This window comes from Lynx rufus, unplaced genomic scaffold (assembly GCF_022079265.1).
Source record: "Lynx rufus isolate CCGP_SWC_20201006 ecotype Redwood Valley unplaced genomic scaffold, mLynRuf1.p SCAF_5, whole genome shotgun sequence".
In the NCBI taxonomy this organism is placed as follows: Eukaryota; Metazoa; Chordata; class Mammalia; order Carnivora; family Felidae; genus Lynx; species Lynx rufus.
Window position 1 is genome coordinate 143,265,921 of NW_025814867.1, and position 25,340 is coordinate 143,291,260.

Consider the following 25,340-nt stretch of genomic DNA (forward strand, 5'->3'; position numbering starts at 1 on the left):
ATTGGGTATGGCCCATATCACTTGCTCTTGTTCAAACAGAACATCACATTTTGGGACACCTGGGTGGCTCAGTCAGTTAAGCGTCTGACTCTTGATATAACCTCAGGTCATGATCTCACAGTTCATGAGTTCAAGCCCCGCGTTGGGCTCTGTGCTGATAGCTCGGAGCCTTCTTGGGATTCTCTCTCTCCCTCTCTCTCTGCCCTTCCCCCCCCAAAAGAAACATTGAAAAAAGAAAACCAAAATAACAAATAGAACGTCACATTTTTATAAACAAATTTGGTTATGGTAGTGAGATTATAAAAGCCATGATATTTCCTTTCTTTGTTATAATTTAAAACAGATTTGGCTTTTAAACTATTCTTTTTAATGTTTATTTTTGAGAGAGAGAGAGGCAGAGCACGAGAGGGGGAGGGGAAGAGAGAGAGAGAGAGAGAGAGAGAGAGAGAGAGACACAGAATCCGAAGCAGGCTCCAGGCTCTGAGCTGTCAGCACAGAGCCCAATGCGGGGCTCCAACTCACAAACTGTGAAATCGTGATCTGAGCTGAAGTCGGACACTTAACTGACTGAGCCACCCAGGTGCCCTGATTTTTAAACTATTCTTAGTCTATGTTTCATTTTATTCTCATAGTCAGCTGCCCTGGGATAGGTGTTGTCAACATGGAGGGGATGGGAAATGAATGGCCCCACAGAGCCAGAGTCTGCCTGGAGACATGAGGTCCTGCTGACAAGGAACTGTCCTCAGGTGGCACGGCAGGGTCAGCAGTGTGTCCTTGAGGAGATTTGGGGCTGATTTGATTATTTGAGGCCAAACTCCTCTCAGGTTTCCTCTGATGCTTCTGAGACCATCTTTTGATCCGGCAACATCTGCCTATTGTCAGACAGTCAGTTTAAGGCAGCTGAGGACAGAGCGGCCATGGCTCTCTTCGCTCACGCTCTCCCACATCCAGGCAGTGATCTGGGCCTCAGATGGGGACCACCACCTGGTGTGTTGAGAAGAAACGCTCTGACGGGGTTGCCGCCTGTTATCAACTGTAACCCAGATTGAGGCTCTGCTTAACTGCCTGGTGGTGGTGGCTTGTGGTAAAGACATCAAAGCTTGCCACCTCACAGAAGAACTTCTATTTTTCACTAACACGTTCTTCTGTCCCATTGAGGTTGTCTTGGTCGCTTCATTAGCACCTTGTTAAAGCACTTTCCGGCATACCATGTAATCTGGCTTTGGCCAACATGAGAATACTGAAGGACAAACAGTACTTCTTAATTGTAGAGCTACCAGACTGAACATTTGAGGATTCTGGTATTTGTTTGCAAAATGTTGGTCAGGCCAACTATGCTCTCCGTGCTTCTGTTTGTACCAAAGGTGAGCAAAATTGTCTTCTGTCCTCTCTCTGTCCCCACCGGAAGTGATGAAAATATACATCACACGAGTCTAAAGACGGTAAGAGCAGAACATCGCCCGTGAGAGAAAGAGCTCTATAGTGAAGAATCATTTTATTTTCATGTTTTAGATGATACACCTCCTGAAGACTCCATTCCTCTGGTCTTTCCAGAATTAGACCAGCAGCTACAGGTAAGGATATTTCCAGAGTCTTTCTTTTTTCCTCCTTACTTTCACAAATTATAGTGAATGGACAAACGGCATAATTGAGAAAAGACTGACTTAGAGACAGAGCGGGGAGCTTTCAAGTCATGAAGCCTTGCGCTTCTAGAGCTCCAAAGTCTAAGTGAAATATCAGTGAAAGCAAGCTTCTAAAGAGCTTAAGGAGTTCTGGAGCCTGGGAACAGGGCTTGTACCTACTCTCCTTTGCTGAGGATGTCCCTGTGCCATTGCAGTGATGACCCATTTCGAATTGGTGATTTAGTGGTAAACTGTGCAGATGTTACTTGTTATGGGGCAGGGGAGTGGGGAAGGCTTCAGAATAATCTTCCTTTGTCTCCTCCACCCCAACCCTTCTCCACTCTTCTGACAACCTTTTTAAAAATTTTTTTCTTTAACATTTATTCATTCTTGTGACACAGAGAGAGACAGAGTGCAAGCAGGGGAGGGACAGAGAGAGAGGGAGACACAGAACCTGAAGCAGGCTCCAGGTTCTAAGCTGTCAGCACAGAGTCTGATGCAGGGCTCGAACTCAGGAACTGTGAGATCATGACCTGAGCTGAAGTCAGACGCTTAACGGACTGAGCCACCCAGGTGCCCCTGACAACATTTAATAAAATATAATTGTTTTAAGTTAAACATTTTGAAAACTGTCTGGTTTGATCCATGGGAAAAATATTTCGTGTGCATAGTTTATGGATGATCTATCAAAGGGATCCCATTTTAATACACCAGAATTATTTGAAGGGAATTAATTTGTAACACTTCAGTTTTCTTTAGATGACATATGGTGATGCCAGGCAAAGATGGCTGTCTGCCTGAAATATTTGGATACTGGCCTTGGGTCAAATGTTCTCTTGAGTGCCTCACTTTGCAGTTACATCTAGACAAACCTAATAGGGGTCTTGAATCCTGCACGTAGACATTTGCTTCATCTCTTACTTGTTTTTCTCTACGTATTGATTTTGAACGCCTTTAGGAGGGGTCTGCCACCCCCATTTCCCCCCAGGTGTGATGTTCCCCCTTCTCTTAACACCCAGCAGCTTTTCGCTTTTCCCATTCGCGGGTGTGACTGGCATCCTGAAGTCATTTGCGTTTGGAAGCCCTGGTCCTGCACAGAGGTGGGAAGAGCCCTCATGCAAACCCAACCGAAAGTCTTTTCCGTTGGCTCCGGTTCTTATCTCAGTCCCAGGGCCCTGAGTTAAAAACCCGGAAGTAGCCACGTCAGAAAGGAAGAGCTGGTCCTCCAGTACCGGAGTGCTCTCTGAAAAAACAAGCCAGCACGACTCAGGTGTGACTAGGTGTGAGGAGTCCTCATTCTTACCTCTGCCACAGTCCTGGGCATTGTCACGGTGCTCCAGCAGAGAGCCCACTCCACAGAACAGTATCAGGTATACAGAGATTCCTGAAGATTGTCTCTAAAATTTCCTCGCAGGTATCAGCCATCTTGTCTCCTCCTTCTGCCCCCGCCCCCCCCCCCCATGCAGGGTCTTTAACCCAGCTCTCCTGGTTCCTGATATCTAACTATATCCCCCAATATCACTTCTTTTCACCAGGGCAAACAACTCAGCTCTCTGTTTCTGTCTGGCATTTTCCACCACACACACCCCTTGCTTCCATTCTGTCCTCACAGGAGGGCTGTGTTTGTGCTGCTGGTGGGATGGTTGGGATTGTAAGATAATAACTAGACTTTTTCCCCCCAAGTCCTAGTTGGTTTTTTTTTCTACTTCATTTTACTGTCACCTCAGAGCTATTTTATTATCATGGGAGTTAGATAAAAATGAATAAACATGTTTTGGAAATAAAACGGTAAAAGCATATTCAGGTTCTGGTTCCTCCATCAAACTACAGATCATTAATTCTCCTTTTTTGTATTGACAAAAAAATTTTTTCCCCTTTTGGGAACATTAATGATCTTCCCTGGCTCACGGATCATTCTTCACAGGATTCATAGCACCCTTGGCAATTCTCCAGACAGTTTTTCTGTTAAAGCCTTGCAACATCCATTTGGATTTTATGGTTTTAATTCCATTTGACATATATTAGAAATTAAGTCTATTTAATTATCTTAGTCCAATGAGACTATTTCATGTTCATTGATGAAGTTAAGCAGGTGAGAGGCTGCTTTCTGGCTCCTGGGTTTTGATTCCCCCCCCCCCCCCGCCCCATCCCAACCCTTAAAATATGGTATTATTTAAGCCTTCATGAATGGAGGGAACATTCTTAGCTTTATACCTAAAATCATTTAAGTAAGTGCTTGTTTGTTGGGTAAAGGGTATGACTGAGTTTGTTATAAACGTTTGCCAGTTTTCAAGCCATTTGGTTAGGGTCACCTCTGTCTGGGGCTGTTGCCTGCTACCTTTATTCTGTCTCCAGTGCATGAGTGACGAAAATACAAGACAGTGAGACTGGAGAGGGGAAAGCTCACACAGGAAATCACTCTTAAAGCAGATTCTTCTCTCCATGCTTAGCCTAGGCATATAAATTTAAGCCATTCCGCAGCAGGAAGTCTCTGTGTTGAAAGCAATGAAAATGCTTTATGTACAAAAGGCACAATCCATTCTGCAGAGCAGGCCGACTTCACAGTCAGTGTCATGTGCTTTCATCACATGGTAATGGCTCTTGGAATTTTACCGGCCATCATAGTCCTCTACGGTAGAATAAAAGTTAGGTTACAAAGGCATATGAAGTGCCTTGTGGTTGTCACTATTTGCTTGAGGATAAACTGACTCTTGATTATCTCTCCAGGAGCCTTCAAAACTTGCCAAATGAAAACTAAATGATGCCAGGTGATTATTGCCGGCCCTGCTCTCTGCAGAGCCTCAGATTTAAATCCCGCCATGCATGTCGAGCATCGCTAGGCCAGTGATGCTTCCCCGCAAACAATCTCATCTGAGCCTTGCCAGGATTGTGTGAGCTATTATGTCTCCACTTTAGAGATGAGAAACCTGAGGTCAAATTTTGGTCTAAATGAATTTTCTATTTCTGACTAGATCTCGGATTCTGAGTCTAGGTAGCCTTCTTTCCCTTGCACCTTTTGTGAAACCTACGGACTGTTTAAATTACTTTGATAGGTAGAGGTTTTTTGTTCTGGTTTGCAAGGTTGCCATAGTGTGGTTATAGAACCTTGTAAAACCTGTTCTGACTTTCTGATATCCATTACACATTCTTGTGTTGTTTATAAAATGGAGCTATAAAGTATCTATTTGGTAGATACTCTATCACCAGTTTGACCCCCTAGATTTTTCTGTTGCTTTGCCAAGAATGTGGACATGTTTGAGCATGTAATTCGTGTGGCTTCTATTTTCACAGAAGCCAAAAAAAGCCCTGTGCAAGAATAGCAGTGACAAACATTTCTCTTGATGTCTCTATTAATGCAAAATGTTGGGCAAGAGACTTTGGGGTAAGGTAGGTGTTAAAATGAACATCTCTTTATAATGTTCATTTGTGGGCCTTCAGCCTCAGCCCGGGGGCAATGGGTAGGTTGATTCTATTTTATGCGGATTCCTTTCCTGGAACTTGGTTTCTAAATTCTCTATGCCTAGTAGAGGCAGTATTTGGGCACAGCTGATGTAGCACAGCCAGTCCAAAGAAAAGAGGCTCAATTCTATGTCCACTTCTAAGAATGAATGAAAAATCACTACTTTTCTTTAGGCCTCGGTTTCCTTCTATTTGGAAAGGAGATAATGCCTGACCTCCTTCTTTATCCTGAAGGATGGTGTGAGTCAGCACCATATTTGTCTTAAAATTTAACCACGTTCTTATGCTTCGGAGATCGTCGTTTGACCTATAGATGATCCAAAGCTAAGCTGCAATATGGCCTTAAGTGCACTGGAATGAAAATATGCTTTTATAATCGGGCAGGGGACATGTTAACCAGTACGTTGTAACAACTTCCTAATGGGACTCACAATGGCTGGAGCACGGGTATTGGCATTGGGTTGGCCTGAATTTGGATCTCAGCTCTACACCCACCAGTTTCGTGATTGATATTATTTACTCTCTCTAAACCTCACTTTTCTGAACTGCAAGGTGGAGACAGCAGTATCGATCTTACATTGTTATTGTGGGAATTAAATGTGAGAATGAGTAGATATAACACAGTGCTTGGCAAAATGATTGCTCACTTAATGTTAATCTTCTTCTCTGGTGAAATTGTGTTTTGAATGATGTATTTAAGAATTAGCAATTTATCTTTATATGTATAACATGATAAGAGAAGCATCTCTTTGGATTTTTGAGTTAGGGATAGAGGTTCTGATGCTCTCTCTTTTCCATTAAGCTAAGGTACTTGGAAAACAATATGACTTTTTTTTTTTTTTAAGTCAAATTGAGCAATAGCTTCAATCCTTCTAAAGTCCTCCCATCTAATCTGAGAAGACAGTGACAGGTGTCTCTGTGGTACACACTGAACTTGCTTTTTCTCAGACAGAGTCTGGTGAGTCCAGAAACTGATGTCACCTCCACAAATAAACAATTTCCTAGCTTCAGTTGTGTGCCGTAAGATCTTGTTATCCGAGTAGTCTCTCAGAAATTTCCTTTGGGTCTTGCATCAGTATATTGCTTGATATCTTGGGAAAGACAGTGAGAGAAAACGGAGAAGTCTTAGCATTCCAGGATTCTGCTACACCAGTCTTGAACATCCATCTGGAAATGCAATTAAGACATAATCCCATGGAAAACACTGAAAATGTCTGCATTTTCTCATACACATGTTGGAAAGTATGGTATGGTTGTCTGTTGGCTGCTGTGACCACACAGAAAATATACACACATACCTTGGAGCTTTACAGTGGTAGGTGTACTTTTTTTTTTCTTTTTTGTGAAGCCCAGTAGTCGTCTAACAAGATGCCTTGTTGGAAAAGTCTGAGACACTCTTGAGTTACCTCTCTCTTGAATATTGCTTACATTAATAAACATGACTTAAATAGCCTTCAATTCAATGTTATATAAGATATGCAGTAAAATTACTAGCATTGACTCTGACTATAATGTAGATATTGTAGAAATGTCAATCCTTAAAATATTTTAGGGGTGCTTGGATGGCTCAGTTGGTTAAGTGTCCGACTTTGGCTCAGTCTGTGAGTTCTAGCTCGTGTCAGGCTCTGTGCTGATGGCTCAGAGCCTGGAGCCTGCTTGGGATTCTGTGTCTCCCTCTCTCTCTGCTCCTTTCCTCCTTGCACACACTCGCTCTGTCCCTCAAAAATAAATAAAGAAAAAAATTTAAAAAATATTTTCAATTCTAATATAACAGAGTTTTCCAATATTGCAATTAGTCCTATGTTTTTCCATTTGGTTTTTAACAAATTATATGTTAATTTTGGGACATTAAAATGCAACGTAAATTTGAACCAGATACCTCCCCCTGCCCCTCCCGCAATAAAGATAACACTGAGATTCAAGGAATAAATAAAAAATCTGCTCGGCAACTGTAGAATATTTAGCTTCCTAAATATATCCTCTGTGTGGGAAGCTGGGAGAGGAAAATTAAATTCTTACATCTCTTGAAGTGGATGGGGCCAGTAGTATTTGAAGAAGCCAAGTAGAAAACGGAAGCACTTAAGTTGGCTTTGCCCCCTTGTGGAGAGATGCTTGGCTGGGTCCTGTCCCATGAGGTGCTTTCCAGAAGATGGAGTCCATTTCAGGAGGAGATCTAAACCCGGGCAGAGAGCAGAGACGAGATGGTGTGGCTCAAGCCGGCATTCTTGGAACAAGAGCCTGTGGTTTCTCTCTTACTTCATCTTGTTAAATCTGTCCTGATGATTGGGGTGGAGACCAGGGAGAGTAGTGGCTCAGTCACACTGCCGTGTAACTTAAAGCCCTTACAAGCTTCATCCTCAGGCAGCAGATGGGGCTGAGCTGGAGGAAAGGAGGTGAGAAGGAAGTCCCGCTCCCGGGCTCTGACCTCATCCAAACCCCATCTGGGTCTTGGAAAAATGTGTTTCAAAGTTGGCTTGAGTCGCTGTTGGGAGACTATCTTAATTTAACCTTCTTAGAACTGGCTGCATTGTGAGAAAACTAGTACCACAGCATTGAGTGAGTCTGAAGAGTTGTTTCTGTGATCCCACAGAATTCGTTCTCTGGTCCAGGAAGAATACCTTGACCTTTTCACTTTCAAATCAAGTATCTTTGGATTCCTTGTCTTTGGAATGCGATATTTCATTCTTCAGGCAAGAGGGTAGGACAAATGTATCCACAATGTAGCATAATTATGGAGAAAATAAGGAAAATTTTTTCTCTGGATGTGAAAAGAAATTCACTGTCAACACGAAGCGTTTATTTATTGCTCGCCTGTTCCCAGCACGGAGCGAGGACTACAAAAACCTCTTGGAGGAGAACAGTCAAAATTAAGCAATGAAAATATGTGTTAATTTTTATTCCAAGAAGCAAATAGATTTTTCTCACCTGGTTACCACCAGTATTCTTTTACAATATTGTTTGGTTTTCAATGTGAACATGTGTTAAACCCTATCTTAAACCCAGGTATGGCTGATTAATTCATGAATGTCAATGTTTTAAATGTCACATGATAAAAGCCTTAGGATAGCTCCATTTTTACACTGGAAACCAGATTATTGTGCTTGAATTTTAGAAATGTTTCCTCAAACACTTTCATTTTCTTCAATGGATACTGTTGGTCATAGATTATCTCTTATTTTGAGGGGTTATAAGAAGGTAAGAGAGAGTCACTCTCAGTGAAGACCTTATGCTACACACACACACACAGAGAGAGAGAGAGAGAGAGGGAGAGACGTTATATCATAAGGCAATGACAGTGTTCTGTGTTGTACAGAACAACATCTCATCACCTATAGTTTTACTTTTTTTGGGGGGGGATAAACCTAAATATCTTAAAATTCTTCATTCACCAGAATTCCTGCTGGAATGAGAACCATACGTATTTCAAAAATTCTTTGCTTAGTTTCTTTGCCTGGGATAATTGTCAAATGCCTTTTAAAGACAATAAGTCCTGCTGCCTGGTTTTTTTGGGGGTTGGGGGAGGCGTTGACTTGTTTAGTGATGTTTAGGGTTTGTGGTGAATGGTGCTGTATGTAAAGGGGTGAGAAATTTTAAGTTCCCTGGAGAGAAATTTGGGAAAGAAAGAGTGTTTGGGTGCAAATGAAGTGAACTTCAGATAGTGAGTCTTCATAGGAGTTCTTAGAAGATGAGGGAGGAACAGTGGAAAGATCTAATGACAATTTTTTTTTTGCATTAAGTTTTTAAAAAATTTTCGTAAAAACACACAACATAAATTTTTCCATCTTGATAATTTGGAAGTGTACAGTTCAATAACATTAAGTATATTCACATTGTTGTGCAACTGATCTCCAGAACTTTTTCCTCTTGCAAAACTGAAACTCTATACCCATTAAACAATGCCTCATTTCCCCCTCCCCCCAGCCCCTGGCGACTAATGGAATGATTTTACGATGTTGTAGTGGGTTATGCAATATAACTTCCCTCCTTGCTTTAAAAAAACAAAACTATATTGCTCCTTAATGCGTTCATGCAGATTGTGAGGGCTTGAAGTGGAGTCCAGTTATATGCCAGGTTGGATGAAGACAGAGCTCGCAGGAGCTAGAGGCTGGAGTAGCACCTGGCATCCTTTTACACCCTGAGATGCTGAACACTAAGTATTTTTGGCTTGTCCTTTTTTAATTGTGAGAAACCTTGAAAATAGCGTTATGCGTAAGTAGGCTGATCACCCTGCTAAGAGCATGTGAGGGTACTGAATATACCCGGAAATACTCCCTATCCTCATACACCCTTAGCAGCATGATCTTGCTACCTCTACATAATATTTTCAAATTTCCCACAATTAAGAAGTGCCAGTAAAAAAAAGAGCAGAGGAAGAAACTTCCCACTTAATAAAAAAGCATTGCAGGGGAGCAAGCTAAGGGGGAAAGAGACCCCTCTATTCTTAAGAAAATTGTGAATGTAACTTTCAATTTCGCTTTTTGATGACATCAGGGGATATTCCTCCCTCTGCACGGCTACTTTCATTTATTTCCTCTTAAGACATAAAGCCTTTGCCCAGAGTCCTAGAATCTTTTGGCCGTCACATAGGTTAACTATGCTGAATTTGTGGCTCAGGGACCTCGAAGTGGTGGCAAGTTTTGGCATGGACTGAATATAGCTTATGTGATGTTCGTAGGGACAGGAAATGGGATGCGTAGAGCCTTAGGGCCCTTCAGGAAGGACACAGGGCACAGATGATTTAATAGCGACTTGGCTAAGGTGTCCGGAGTAAATTGTTTTCATTCTCCTTACTGTTATACTTGGTAATTTGCCAGGGTAACAGGTGAAAATTGATGAGAGGGTGGTGATGTCTAGGACATAGGCCCAGAGGAGCCAGGAGTTCTGAATTCCTTTGGCAAGAGCTTCGCCTCATGGGGTGCATTATACGGTAATACTACAGGGCATTACTTTTCAATTTATTATCATAAATAAAGAGATAATGGTTCCAACAGACTGAGTTTATGCTACGAATGTGTTTATGGGGCAGTAGGGAAAAATGCTATATAATGTAGTTATTATTACATTTTCCATGAATTTGGACATAGGAGATGATCCACGTGAAGGTAAATTTCATGCAAATCTATTTTGAATTTTATTTCCTTTAGAAAATCTCTACTCAGAGGCCTCAGAATAAATAGGGATCATCTTATTTATCTGTCAAACTTTATAGGATTTTATAGAACTTTATAGAATTTTTATTACATCCTGGATGGGGTTGCTAAATAGAACACCCAAAGAAATCTTTGTCTTTAGTATAACGAGAGGAGAAAGAAGGAAGAAATGCATTACTTCCCAATTTCCTAGTGTAAAACTAGTGAAAATATGACCTAGTCAGGCACATACTTACATATATAGACTGCTGTGAGAAAGGGATTAGACTGAAGAGCCCATTTAACAGTAAAGTTGTATTTCTCAGATTTTATATACCATTTTCTATAAATAATTGAAAAGGGTGATTAAAAAACTCTTTAAAAGTCTATTAGCTACTGTTCCTTAAAGTAATATTTTTAATAATGTATTGCTAACTAGAAATTAGAATTATAAACCCAGGGAAAGTCAGTTCTTTAAAAAATAATTTCTAGAAAGAAGTAGGATTTTCAACACATGATGGGTCTGCAGGCTTGCCCTGTTCATCTTTGTTTTCCTTGTAGATGGGAGAAAAACAAAGACATAAATCCATGCTGTCTTTGACCTCACATGTTATAAGCATTGTTTCACTTGGAGTTTGGTCTTTCATGGGATTTGTTAATCCTTGTAAGCTTTATTTCCAGTCCAGCATCATTTCTTCAGTTTGGATGCATCTCTCAAAAGAGAGCCTTTCTTGTAGGGTTACTCCACACTACAGGATGAGATTATGCCTCTGGGCTGCAGGAACAGAAAGTAAGGGGTAATTAAAGCAGACAGCTGAACTATTTCCCCACCACTGCCCTTCTTGAAAGCAGAGTTTGAGATTTCCGGGGAGAAGTACAGAATTATTAGAAGATCTAATTTTACTCCAATGCATGGCAAATAATAGATATGTCATGAGCCTTCCGGTTCTGGCTCAGGCCTGAGAATGCCCAACAATGACACTGGAAGATGAATGTGGAGAGTATCAGCCCACCTCCCTATTTTCAGTCAAGCAGAATCAGCCAGACCCTGTCCAATGTTGACTGCCAATACTATTGTCCTGCAAAAAATCTCTCTCTAAAGAACATCAGTAGAGCAAAATCATTTATAATGTATTCCGATACAAAGAAATGGACTGATTTCTTCTTGTTGTTGTTTGTGAAGCCTCTGCCGCCTTGTCATGACTCCGTGGAATCCATGCAGGTGTTCAAACAGCACTGTCAAATAGCAGAAGAATACAATGAGGTCAAAAAGGAAATCGCTCTGCTTGAGGAAAGGAAGTAAGTACTGTTTCCTTGAACCCTCTTACCTCTGAGTGATGTCTCCTGGTCATGGACTGGGGGAGGTGGGCACGGAATGGGCTGAACTTGAGGGTGAGAGGGAGGGGTGTGGGCAAGTGACATTCTATGGTTCAGAGGTTACTGGGCAACTTCCATGTTTTTATCACGTTTGACTATAGAAAGAATGCAAATGGAACTGCTGAGGATTAAAAGCTTTACTCTACGGAGTACTGAGACGAATAACAGGAGTACTTCCTACCCAAACCCAATTTTTTGATCATCATTTTTAGATCAGGAAGGTAAAAATGCCCAAACAGCACCCAGACGCACACTATGTGCCCTGTGGATGTGCCCAAAGCCCCCAGAGCACTTTGGCTTCGAGTGAGTTTTAATGAATGGTTACATGGTGGCATTCCCACGTCAAGTAAAGAAGCCACTGTGACAGATCTTTGGAATAATGTAAATGTATTAACATTTTATAGTCCAATAGCCCGAGGAAGTTTTTTTATTTTGATAGCTCCATTACCATTCCAGTTCTACTGTAGGGAACTTTGGGTATCTATTAATTAAATTAATTAAAGCATTCTAATTTTAGTCACACTAAGCTTTTTCTTTCAGAATTATCATCCTTTTTAATTGCACTCGATTCTGCCAGTGTCTACCCCAGTGACTCCCATTCCTTCATACTTTCAAAGCACCAGACACTTTTCCATCCTAGCAGTGGGTAGTTTGCACTTACACATTTATTAGTGGGATCTTTTGGTTAATAGTTGTGTCCCCTACTAAGTGGTAAACTACTAAGTGCTTTGAACCCCTGAAAGCAGGGCAAGTCAGGTGTTACTCACCACCATATTTCTAAAGCTGGACACAGTACATGGGATGTAAATGCTGAATCCATTTTTGTTGAGTGAGTGACACATAATCAGAACCTATTTTGATTCTTTAACTTTCTACTTTTCCCCCTCTTCCTCTTACTCATACATGATATATATTTATTACTTAGTTTTTAAATCAAAGTGAGTGAAATATGTTATGTTTTGAGAAATTTATAAAATTCTTGGGACTCTTTGAAGACCCCCCTCCACCCCCTAGATCATGGTTGGACAGTACAACATGGTGGGGAGGAGTATGGGTTATGGGGTCAGACTTTGCACTTACTGTAAGACCTCGGATAACAAACCTTTCCTTACTGCCTTGCTGTGTTGTGCTTCAAATGTAAAATCATACCTGGACTTATGGCCAAAGGGGGTTAAAATATGTTTAAAAAAATTTTTTTAATGTCTATTTATTCTTTTTAAAAAATTTTTAAATGTTTTTATTTATTTTTGAAGGAGAGAGAGAGACAGCATGAGTGGGGGAGGAAGAGAGAGAGAGGGAGACACAGAATTCGAGGCAGGCTCCAGGCTCTAAGCTGTCAGCACAGAGCCTGATGCAGGGCTCAAACTCACGAACTGTGAGATCATGACCTGAGCTGAAGTCGGATGCTTAACCAACTAAGCCACCCAGGCACCCCTAATGTCTATTTATTCTTGAGACAGAGACAGAGTGTGAACAGGGGAGGGGCAGAGAGAGAGGGAGACACAGAATCTGAAACAGGCTCCAGGGTCTGAGCTGTCAGCATAGAGCCCGACGTGGGGCTTGAACCCACGAACTGTGAGATCATGACCTGAGCCGAAGTTGGACGCTTAACCGACTGAGCCACCCAGGCGCCCCGGGGGTTAAAATATGTTTAAGAGGAGATCAGAAAAACGCAACTTCTCCTCATATATCTGAGACTTTCTTTTTGGTCTGAGAGTTTTCAGACCAAAGGTGGTTGGAAGGCTCAGATTGCACATTTGCATACAGTCTGAGTCCTAAAAAAAGTTTCTTAAAGAAGCTGAAGAAGTTTACTAATAATGTGGCCTATAGTGAAATTAAAGGAGAATTTGTATAATCAATAACCTATAAATGTGTCTGTGTGTGTGTGTGTGTGTGTGTGCACATGAACTATGCTGTTGAGGCAGAAAAAAGCCAGGTAATTCTGTATTTATTTGTAAACTCTTCAGATTGAAGGTAATGGAGGACTTGGCTTATTTTAATTAACCCATGTGTGGTTTTTTTTTGGCAATGCAAAACTTACCCACTAAATTATATGTTCTGTGAGTTTATATTTTTTGTATGTTTTGTTAAAAAATATGATAGGATAATGATGTAAGAGTGACTCATCTGGTCTTTTGTTGAAACATATCCCTGCTGTTTCTGCATTAACTCATCTTATTTTTTCCCTAAGCCTATTTGAACTTTGGACTTGTCTTGAAACTAGGATATTATCTCCCTCCCTCCCCAGCCCCCACTTTCTTCCTAAATAATTGGCTAGATGCATGGTAAAGGCCAAATTCTTTTGTTATCTTTTTTCCTTTCTTTTTAAATAAAGTCTCTCAAATTCCTTTTTCTCCATTCCTTCTTGTGCTGTTTGGGGTCAGGACTTGCTGCTTCACATCTTGGTCAATGTAATGTTATACCTGGTTTCCCTGCCTATCATTTCCTGTTGTTGGAAAAGGACACGGAGTTCTTGGCCTGGTTTGCAAGCTCTAGCCCCCTATGGCTTTACACCCCAGCAGAATGTTCTTTCTCATCATTGTCTTCAGCTCCATTGACCTCTTCGCTTCTTCCTGCCTCTGTGACCTTGTTCACAGCAGCCTCTGGGTCTGGAGCACTTACTCCTTCCTCATATGCTACCCTCGAGGAGAGCTTAGCTAATATCCCTGCCCAAACACTCCATGGGATTCATCCCTCTTCCTGGGTGAAAGAAAATACACTGGAATGACTTTTTTTGCACATTTGTAGGCTGGGGTTATCAATAGTTATCCTTTTAACTTCATGTCCTGACTTTCTGACTGTGCATAGTTACCTACAAATGTGAATACCTTTGAATATCTCTTTGTGTCCCAATCACCGAACAGGGACTTGCGAATAGGGTCAAACATGAGTGAGGGTGATTTTGAGTGATTGATTGTAGGATATAGTAATACCCTCTGTGTATACAAACAGTGTAACAAATGTGTCATTTGTAATTTATATGGTCCATATTTAAAATACAGAGTCAATATCAGCATTAAGGAATTGCTAAGATAAAATAGGAAGTATGGTTATGTCTTATATTTATAAATAAATGATCCTGGTCCTCCAAGGGTTATTGGTGATCATTGTTTCCATTAACACTTTACTGAAGTGGAAATTCATTATGCAACAACTATTTTCCAGAACAGTGTTTAAGCAAGATAAATTAAGCCAAATGGATCTGACCCACGTAACTAGCTCTCTGTTTTTTGGTGATTTGGATAAGAATTTCTTTCCCATCATTTCATACAGTGTGGGCGATTATGTTGGTCTCCGGTGATTGGCTAGCGTAAGCTAGACACAGAGAGAGATGTTAACTCAGGTATTTTAAATGAAAGTTTTTCTTTAGTAGAGTCAGGCGGGCACAGGTTAAGCTGAACTTCTCTCTCATCTCCAGAGGGGGTCACCCTGGATCAAGCTTGGGAGACCGCAGAGGGGAGCGAAGAGTTGATTATAATTATTATTTTAAATCATGTCTATTAGATAAAGAGAGTCCAACATTTTCTAGGACTATAAACTCAGCACGCAGTGAATTTAATTTAAAGAATCACTTCTGGCTTATGTGATGTATGAAAAGCTTGTTCTTACTTTTATTGGATTTTTTTTCTCAATTGAAAAAAAAAATGACAATTTTATTGAAAGCCTTAAAAACTTACCGAGAATTCTGACATCTTTCCAGGACTCCTACTATTATTTCTTGCCTCTTTCTAGGCCTTTTGAATGTGAATAATCTTATAGAATTGCATATATAGTAGAATGAAACGTATACATGATTTTCTCAACAAATAGTATAAATTCTTAAAAATAACACATACAGTTTTTTGTGGACGTAATGGAAAGAAGTGAGAGGTGGACATTGGATGCCTTCTGAAATTTATCATCCATATTTTGACAGCCAGTTAAGGTACGTGATTAAGCTACAATTAGATCTAAAATTGAGATTTACAGTTAGTAAAGGTTGCTTTGCTCCAGATAGGGTATTTTATCTTGTTCAAAGGAGAAACCATTTGTCTTCTGTGTATATGAAACATTGTGCCAGGTGCTGTGGTGTTTAAAAGATTGACTTAGAATGTCAGAAAGAGAGATAGATTCTTAGAAAAGTCAGGATGAAAAATGTCACATAATTAAGAAAAAATAACTCCATGGTTTTCAGTACACTCACAGAGTTGTGCAGCCATCATTACAGTTTTAGGACATTTTCATCACCCAGGAAACCTCGTAGCTCCCGCTTCCCTCCCTCCCCCCGCCCCCAACAGCCACTGGCCACCACTCATCTACTTTCTCTCTATGCATTTGCCAATTCTGGATACACCATATAAAAGGAACAATACGGTCTGTGGTCTTTTGTGGCTGGCTTCTTTCACCTGACAGGATATTTTCAAGGTTCATCCACATTGTAGCATGTATTCCTTTCTCTTGTTGAATAATATTCCATTGCACGGAGAGTCCGTACTTTATCCGTTCACCAGTTGATTGACATTTGGGTTGTTTGCCCTTTTGGTTATTATGAACATTTGTGTACAAGTTTTGGGTGGATGTATGCTTTCGGTTCACTTGGGTATGTGCCTTGGAGTGGAACTGTCGGGTCATGTGGTAAATCAACGTGTAACCTTTGGAGGAATTGCCAGGCTTTTTCTGAAGTGGCTGCACCCCTTCATAGTCCCACTAGAAATGTCCGAAGGTTCCGACTTCTCCTTATCTTTGCCAACACTTCATGCTAGTGAGTGCAAAATGAGGTCTCGTTGTTGTTTTGATTTATAGTCCCCCGACAGCTAGAGATGTTGAGCATCTTTTCATGTGCTTTTTGCAATTTTTATGTCTTCTCGGAGAAATGTACATTCAGATCCTAGCCCATGTTTTAGTTGGATTATTTCTCTTTTTATTATGGAATTGAAAAAATGTTATATAAGTTCGTGAGTTCAGGTAAAACATTAGAAAAGGATTTTCATATGGGGGTAACACAAAAATAGCAGACCTATATTTTCATATCTTTTGAAAAGACATAAAATGATGATTGAAGAAGCAACATCTCATTGAGGGGATAATATTGGAATTGGGGGAAAGGGAGCGTATGTAATTTGTAATAGCATAGTCTAAAAATAGCCCTGTTCTGATTTGTTTTCAGTTGTGGCATTTAATTTGTCCCGAATTTTCCAATAACAATAGATTTTTATGTTTAACCAGAAACATTTATTTCTTTAGGACATTCCTGATGGCAGAGATTTTTAAGTTGTATTCTGGGGACCCTTTCAAAGATTGGGGATGGAGCCAGTATCAGGCAGGGGACTGTCCAAAGGCCAACGAGGGACGGTCCCATTAGCTCTGTTTTATTTTCTTCACTTCAGACTAAGATTTTCCTTGCAAAAGGGCATCATGCTAGAAGACATTGAAAACCTCACTTTTATATTTGTTTTATATGTATTATATATATTTATATATATTTTATTTTTAGCACTTATTTAAAAAAAATTTTTTTAATGTTTATTTTTGAGACAGAGAGAGACACAGCATGAATTGGGGAGGGGCAGAGAGAGAGGGAGACACAGAATTTGAAGCAGGCTCCGCGCTCTGAGCACAGAGTCCGACGCGGGGCTCGAACTCACAGACCGTGAGATCATGATCTGAGCTGAAGTTGGAAGCTCAACTGACTGAGCCATCCAGGCGCCCCTATTTTTAGCACTTATTTTTATATAAAAAATGTTTATTTACTTTGGGGGAGAGAGAAATAGAGATAGGGAGAGCGAGCACAACCAGGGAAAGGGCAGAGAGAAAAACAGAGAGAGAGAGAGAGAGAATCCAAGCAAGCAGTGCAGATCCCAATGTGGGACTTGATCGCATGACCGTGAAATCATGACCTAAGCCAGAATCAAGAGTCAAATGCTTAGCTGACTGAGCCACCCAGTCGCCCCTATATTCCAAGCAGTTAAAAAAATTATTAAAAGACATTTACACAGGGGCACCTGGGTGGCTCAGTCGGTTGAGCATCCAACTTCACTCAGGGCACGATCTTACAGCTCGTGAGTTTGAGCCCCATGTCAGGCTCTGTGCTGCCAGCTCAGAGCCTGAAGCCTGCTCTGGATTCTGTGTCTCCCTCTCTCTGCCCCTTCCCCAGTTTACACTCGGTCTCTCTTTGTTTCTCTCTCTCTCTCTTTCTCTCTCTCTCTCTCTCAAAAATAAATAAACATTAAAAAACATAAAAAAAGACATTTACACAGCTCCCAGAAATGAGGTTTCTGCTGTCATAAAGAAATAGTAAATGGAGATATTTCTCCATATGTCTGCAATGTTGGCAGTAATGGGGGAGTCCTATCGTCCTCACTAAGACATCCTGATGTGGGTATGATGCCTCTGTATAAAGTATAGGACTTGCGCTCAATTTCTAATAGTGGAGATATGCTTCCTAAGACCAACTTGGCTAGCAAGAATCGAGGTTAGCGCCTGGTTTGCAATAGGATTTCAATAAATACTTGAACAGATGAGTGGAGGAACCAAAGAACTGTCTTGGCTCTTGACTTTTCTCCAGAGGTATAGCCGAGGGAGTTTTTCATTTTAGGATTTAGCTTTGTGTGAAATCCCCATGTTCCAAACTTCATCAGGGTTTGAGATTACACTTTCTGTTAATGCCCCAGTCATAATGATTTCGGTCTTTTATGCCACCTAATTACATGCTGTTCAGTCTTCTAACTGGAATCTCATTCCTCAACATCTCTCCATCTAATCTCTGCCTGGAACCATGTTGAAAGGGACAGAATATTTACCACTCCTCAGTGCGAGTGCCTTTAAGTAGGTCTCCCTGGCTAAGGAAAGAGGGTCCAATCTTTGGGGGAGCAGAGTGAGGAAACATTTTGCCTTTCATCTATTCCTATTCCACGATTAACTCTTGGTGGGATGATTGATAGTGGAAATCTCCATTTCCTTTGGAATAGGTGGTTCTTAACTGGGCCAACTCCTCAGCCCCCAACCCCCAAGATATTGACAATACCTAGAGACATTTTTGGTTATAATGACGGGTTGGGGGAAAATGCTACTGGCATTTAGTGAATAGAGGCCAAGAATGCTGCTGACCCTTCTACAATGTCAGTGGATATAGGGCAGCCGCCAATAGCAAAGAGTTGTCTAGCCCAAAAGATCAATTGTGCCAAGAGAAATTCTAGAGCAAATCTCAATTCTTCCTGCAAGGTAGTGTTGTCCTTTGGCTCCCAAATGATATAATGCATTTATTCCTTATGCATTATTCATTTGTAGGGCTTCAGTGCCACAGTCTAGACTGCACTTTGCAATTCCATTTCAATACCATTTATTATTACCCCACCTGCATAAAATGAAGGTAGACTTTCACATACTTTTTACCATCTTGAGGCATCTACTTCTTCTCTCCTGTGTGTCATTGCTTGTACTAGAACACACATCTTTTAAGAACCACCAACAGTGCGGTCGAAATCACTATTTAAAATAAATTCTCCCCAGTATTTTGTAATATTATTACCCAAAAACTCTTTAGCTCTTTATGTCTGAACTGTCTAGGATTTTGTCTTTTCCAAATGAAAGTCTTAGGTAATGCTGAACATCTAAAAAACCATGGTAGTGGTCTTTCCCAAATTAGAGAAATGTTTGTCCTAATGATGAATTCATGTTCTAAACTCCTGCAACATAAAGAATCTACTTAATTTTGGAGTTAGTTTCTACGAAGTTTCAAAGTTCTCTTCACTTGGATTCTCCCTTACCCTATTTGTTGTAGCAAATAAAATCTTTTCCAGGCATATGGCTTATGATGGGAGTGGCAGATAGTCTATGATGGACCCAAGGTTATGGCCTTTTTACTGTTGAAGTACATTATGTTGGAAACAGTATTACAGACTCTTGACTTCAGCAATAGGATTCCTGTAATGATGGTCTTTTACCCCCATATCACATTACACTGAAGGGAATGATAGAAGTGATCAACCCAAAATCAAAGGCAAGACCACATTCTAGCCAATTATAGATATTGATTTGTTCCTCAGATCATCTATTTACAAGATTGTCTCCATAGCTTAATGTGCCAGGTTTAATTATGAATTGCTATTGGATGAACATAAACACGTCTAAGTAAATAGGTCTTGGACAGGAGACAGCAGACATTTTGATAGTATTCACTGAATATATGTATAGTTGCTTATCAGATACATCAAACTAATTTAAAAACCTATCAGTTGAGTCCTCCTGATTCCAGTAAGGAAGAAATTATCATTGGCTTTCTCCAATGCAAGAAAAATGGACTAGACAGTCATGATCATTCCTTTTAGTTGTAAAGTCTGTGATTTTCTAATTTATCTTTTCTACCAGTTAGAATGAATAACAGAGGTCTTCAGGAGTTTTAAATGAGGTCACATATGGAACCAGGACGGCAGCCATTGTTATACCTTGTACTGCCAGTTCCCGGACCAGGATTTGAGAGCAAAACTCTACTTCCATTTGAATTACTTGTGTGAGACAGTTAATTTGAAAAGAAAAAAAGAATGAGAATAGATGATCTGATGGGGGGGGCTTGAGAGATATGCATCCTCTTTACTTCTCTAAGTTTTACTATAAATTTCGTTAGGACAGTTACCTAAGGAGCTTTACCAATATTTAATTATTGACATGTATTGCTTAAACTATGCTTAGAGGCAAAGGGCCATAAGCATTTAATCATAGGATAGGTTTGATTTCTGGCTTAGTCTTATTAGTCGTGGGATTTTTTCAATGGAGTTAAGCCCTTTGCATTTCTTTTTCCTCATCTTTAAAATGCATGTGATTTGTCTCTGAGGCATCTTACTCTTCAGTTATTCATTCAGCAAGTATTTATTGGGAGCCTTTATATTCTAAATACCATGGGAGACTCAAAGATCAACAAGAACTCAGAGGACCTTTGTGTATATACGTATCAGTGTTCCAGCTTACCTTCCTTTTGTCCCTTCTAGGCCCTTCCTTTCCAATGCCTGGTTTTGCTCAGTGGTCATCAAAGCGGGTGCACGAAGCAGTCCATTGGGGGAAGAAAGAAAATACTAGAACTTCCATTCTGATTTGTGTTTTGTCCTTTTCCTGGAGTAACTGTTTATTTTGACAGTTTCAGACTTACAGAAAAGTTGCAAAAATGGTGCAAAGACCTCCCATATGTCCTTTCTTGGATTCACTGATTATTATTATTCTTGTATTATCATTAAATATTTGTTATTTACCTTTGAGAGAGCACAAGATGGGGAGGGGCAGAGAGGGGGGGATAGAGGATCCGAATCGGGCTCTGCATTGACAGTCTGACAGCAGTGAGCCAGTGTGGGGCTCAAACTCACAAACCGTGAGGTCATGACCTGAACTTGAACCTGAAGTCAGATGCTCAACCAACTAAGCCACCCAGGCACCCCTGGATTCACTGATGATTAAAAACTTCCCCAGTTGTGCTTTAGTCTCTCTCCCCCAACACTACACACTACTAGGGTTCTCTCTCTCTCCCTCTCTCAGTGAGATGAGGTATCTATCTGTCTACCTATTGTCTATCTATCTATCTATCTATCTGTCTATCATCTCTCTATCCCCCCATCTAATCATGCCCCATTATTCTAAATTTTTCAGTATTTTCTTTTTTTAAAAAAAATTAAAATATTTATTTATTTATTTTGAGAGAAGAGTGAGCAGGGGAAGGGCAGAGAGAGGGGGACAGAAGATCTAAAGCAGATTCTGCACTGATAGCACCGAGCCCCCTTCGGGCCTCAAACTCCTGACCCATGAAATGATGACCTGAGCTGAAGTCAGATGCTCAACTGACTGAGCCACCCAGGTGCTCCAGTATGTTCAAAGAACAAGGATATTCTCTCACTTAACCACAGTACAATAATTACAAATTAAGAATTTTAGCATTGATACAGGGATATTTCATAATCCACATTTGAATTGCATCAATTTCCGAACGATGTCCTTCACAGCAATTTTTTTTTCCAGCCCAGAATTGCACATTGCCCTTAGTTGTCATCTCTTTAGTTTCTTTAAATGTGGAACCATTTAGGCTAGCGGTTTAAAGAGTACATGCTAGCAATTTTGTAGAATTTCCCTCAATTTGAGGTTGTCTAGTGTATGCATTTTTGGCAGGAATACCAGAAAAAGGATGTGTCCTTCTCGGTGCATGTGATATCTATTTATCTCCTTACTGGTGATGTCAAGGTTGATCACTTGGTTAAAGGAGTCTTCCAGGTTTCTGTGCACTTTTGCCTACAGAGAAAGAGATGTGACACACGCTTATAGGCAAAGAATTCTGTTAGATCTAGTTTAGGATTAACTGACCCACATAAGGGGGGTGGACCTGTGTTGGGTTGTCATGTTTAGTAAATCTAAACATAGACTGGGAACCTTTAGCTCCTTATTATGTGTATTTATATCAATGAATTATTGATAGGTAATTACTGAGAACTGAATTTGTTTAAGACTTTATCACTCCTTATCCCTCCAATAACCTTAGCCTGCTCTCTGAATTCTAGAGTCAGGCCAGAAGGAAATGTAGATATAATGTTTTGTTAAATAGGGCTGCAGATATCTATACCTATCTATATCAGCAGTCCAGAAAGGCATGGAAAATAATATTTGCAGGCAGAAGTTGGATTCTTTAGTTTAAAGGAGACTGTTAAGGATTTGTTAAGCTCTCAAGTAGAAAACAAAGTTAGATAGTAACTGATTTTGGAGGACAAAGACAAAGTAAAGGACAAACTACAGTTCTATCTGTAAGACAATAGATAACATTTTAACTCATAAACCGACTTTCTGGGTTTTTTTTCCCCTTAAATTAATTGTAACTTTTACCATCTTTGTACTCTTTAAACAAATCACCTTGTTTTGACTGTCAAAGGACTTATTGAGCTTTTTGGGTCTATGTTGAGTATTTTGGATGTGTCTAGTAGAGGTGCTAGAATAAAATAAAGTGGCTACAACTAGCAAAGCTGGAAACGCTAAAAGGAAGTCGCTGGAAGTAACTAGAGGTGGTGAATTTAGAAAAGCAGAATCAAAATTCTGCTTCCATTATGCTGTTACTGCATAATTTAGTTGGTTTGCATTAAATTGTGTGCTTTTTCCCTCACCTGCCCCCTGGGTCTTCAGAAAGGAGCTCATTGCCAAGCTGGATCAGGCAGAAAAGGAGAAGGTGGACGCCGCTCAGCTGGCCCGGGAATTCGAGGTACTGATGGAGGAGAACCGGACATTGAAGTTGGCTCAGTCCCAATGTGTAGAACAGCTGGAAAAACTTAGAATACAGTATCAGAAGAGACAGGGCTCATCCTAACTTGAAACTATTCAATGTGAGCATAAAAGTTGGTGACTGTTGTGTGCTGGCCAAAAGATTTTCATTTTAAAGGGATAGTGTGTAAAACCTACTGTTTCTTTCTATTACCCACGTGGCAAACATCTGTAATGAATTTAATGCTTGCCAGATCAAGTTTGTGAGAAGGGAGATTATATTTTAAATAAGATGATTAAAGCAAGCCTATTGGCAGTATATGTTTTCCGAGATCATAACTCACTTCCAAAGATACATTTTTTTCTTATTTACGAAGATGTAATCAGAGTGTACATCAGGGTAGAAAAAGACGAAAATAGAATATTAACTGACTCCGCTAACAATTGTGAACAGAATTAAGCCAGGAAAACAAACTAGAAAGATGCTCACTGTAGTTTCATACCTGTGTATTTTTAAATTTCATGTCTCGAATATTTCAACTATGCTCAAACCTGAAGTCAGAAACTTCTGCACACATTTTTATGTTCACCAGAGTTAGGTTTAATCCCTCAATGATTGATTGTACTGAGAATAAATGGTTGCATATCATAAAAGATTTCTCATGAAAATATTAGCAGAAAGCATGTTTGTGCCAAAAGCACACTGCCAGTGCTAACTTGCTGTTGTAATAAAAAGCTGATAAGGCTGCATTTTTTTTTCACGCCATGTTACCTGACGGTAAACATCTCTGCCTTTGCTTGTGTGTGTTCTGGGGGCATGCGGGAAATGGAAAAGTATTGTTTGGACGTTGCTTTGGGGAGTTCCCATGAAAACATGAGTAAAACTATGACTATGACTTTGTTTTGGATTTAAGGAGAGGTTTTGGATCAGTGATAACTAATAAGAATGTATGAGTAATTTCAAGAATAAAATGATTCGTCTCTTGTTCCACCTATCACCATAGTTCCCCAAATGGATCTCTTTGTTTTATGTCCATTTCTGTTCATGTAACTTCTTTTTCATTAAACATGGATCAAACTGTCAGTCTGTGTTTTGTCCCTTTCTTAACTTCCCTTATGCTACCGTTGGTTGGGACTGGCTACCCTGAGTCGGAATGTGTTCCTAGTCATATTTGTATGCGCAGAATCAGCAGAGAAGCCCCTTCTCTTGGAAAGACTGCAGATTCTCACGTAGGTCATGCAGAATTCTAATACTCAATATGATGCATTAGTGTCTTAAGGTATTTTCCCAGAAAACGTAGAAGAGGATGGTTGATTAAAACACCAGGATGGCCAAGGATAGACCGGTTTTTATGGACGGGGGTTTGACTTACCCCTGGGTGGACAGATGGCAAGGTCTAGAGCCGTTTTGTTGTTGTTATTGTCATGACTAGGATGAACAGGTGCTAGAGGCGTCTAGGGAATAGTGGCCAGGGATGCTGCTAGACATCCTGCCATGCACAGGATGACACCCTCAGCTACAAGGAATTGCCTGGCCCAACATGCCAATGGTGACCAGTCTGATACACCCAAGACTAGACTAGTCACTGGGCAGGTGGGCAGATGCCAAGGGGAAGCATGTTGCAGGGTCACAAGTTTCTTGCCAGGTGGTGCAGAGTCCGTGAAGTCTCTATACACCCTGAACGTCCGTTTCCTCATTTGTAAAACAAAGCTTTTTGCTAGATCTCAACATTTTAATGTTACATGCACCTATTCATCCTGAAGCTGCTTTAACATTTGACCAAAGACGAAAGTCCCTATTATCCTGGTAGAAACTTCTTCTTTAGTAACCCCAAGGCTTATACATACTAATATAAAGAAGGAATTGGCCACTAAATTTATATAAATCCAGGGTTAATGGCCTGGGAGAATGAAGAGTACATTGCCAATGTCTAAACACAGGAATTAGTTTTTGGTCCCTGCCCATCTGAAGAGGTTTACATAGATTTACAGAATTCAAGCAGTCATGGCCCCTTATAGATAATTGGGAGCAGGGAAATATAGTTCCAAAATATCTTTGCTCTACCAGAATGAAAATAATTTAACAGGGTCAAAATATTGGAACACCATTGGTAATATATTGAGGAGACACTGAGTAAATACTTGTAATATCTGTGCCTGTCTCAGCCTGAAATTTTACTACATATTTCCTAAAGGTATCTATTCATGACTCAACAGCAAGAATTTCCCTACGTGTGTGTGTCTGAGGCAGACTTTTATTCATTGAAAACATGAAAACATCATCTACTTTTGAAGTCGTGCCAGAGAAATCTAAAAGCAAAATTTCTCGCATTGCCAGTCTTAGCTTTCCATGCATGTAACAAATTCCCCCCAGTCTTACTCACCTCTGCATATTATCTACATAACACAGAACCATTTAAGAATTTCCTATCTTCAAATATATTTACAGTATTCTTGCTATTAGCAATAATGAAAATGATACAGAGCATTAAAAATGAGCACAGAGGTCCGATGAATATTAAGGTGAAGATATTTGCTTTTAGGCCAGAATTAA

General features: G+C 40.2%; 1 protein-coding gene across 3 annotated transcripts; it reads left to right on the forward strand.

Moving 5' to 3' along the window:
* Positions 1–1,278: 1,278 nt before the first annotated feature.
* Positions 1,279–23,870, forward strand: MAP3K7CL (MAP3K7 C-terminal like). Of its 3 annotated transcripts, XM_047099363.1 has the most exons (4): positions 1,279–1,364; positions 1,513–1,574; positions 11,394–11,509; positions 22,712–23,870. In XM_047099363.1, the coding sequence occupies exons 3-4, from the start codon at positions 11,427–11,429 to the stop codon at positions 22,890–22,892; spliced, it is 264 nt and encodes an 87-aa protein (XP_046955319.1). In that variant the 5' UTR covers positions 1,279–1,364; positions 1,513–1,574; positions 11,394–11,426; the 3' UTR covers positions 22,893–23,870. The 3 variants fall into 3 exon arrangements, with proteins under 3 accessions (XP_046955319.1, XP_046955320.1, XP_046955321.1); XM_047099364.1 differs by lacking the exons at positions 1,279–1,364; positions 1,513–1,574 and adding an exon at positions 2,891–3,036; XM_047099365.1 differs by lacking the exons at positions 1,279–1,364; positions 1,513–1,574 and adding an exon at positions 2,891–2,992.
* The last annotated feature ends 1,470 nt before the right edge of the window (positions 23,871–25,340 follow it).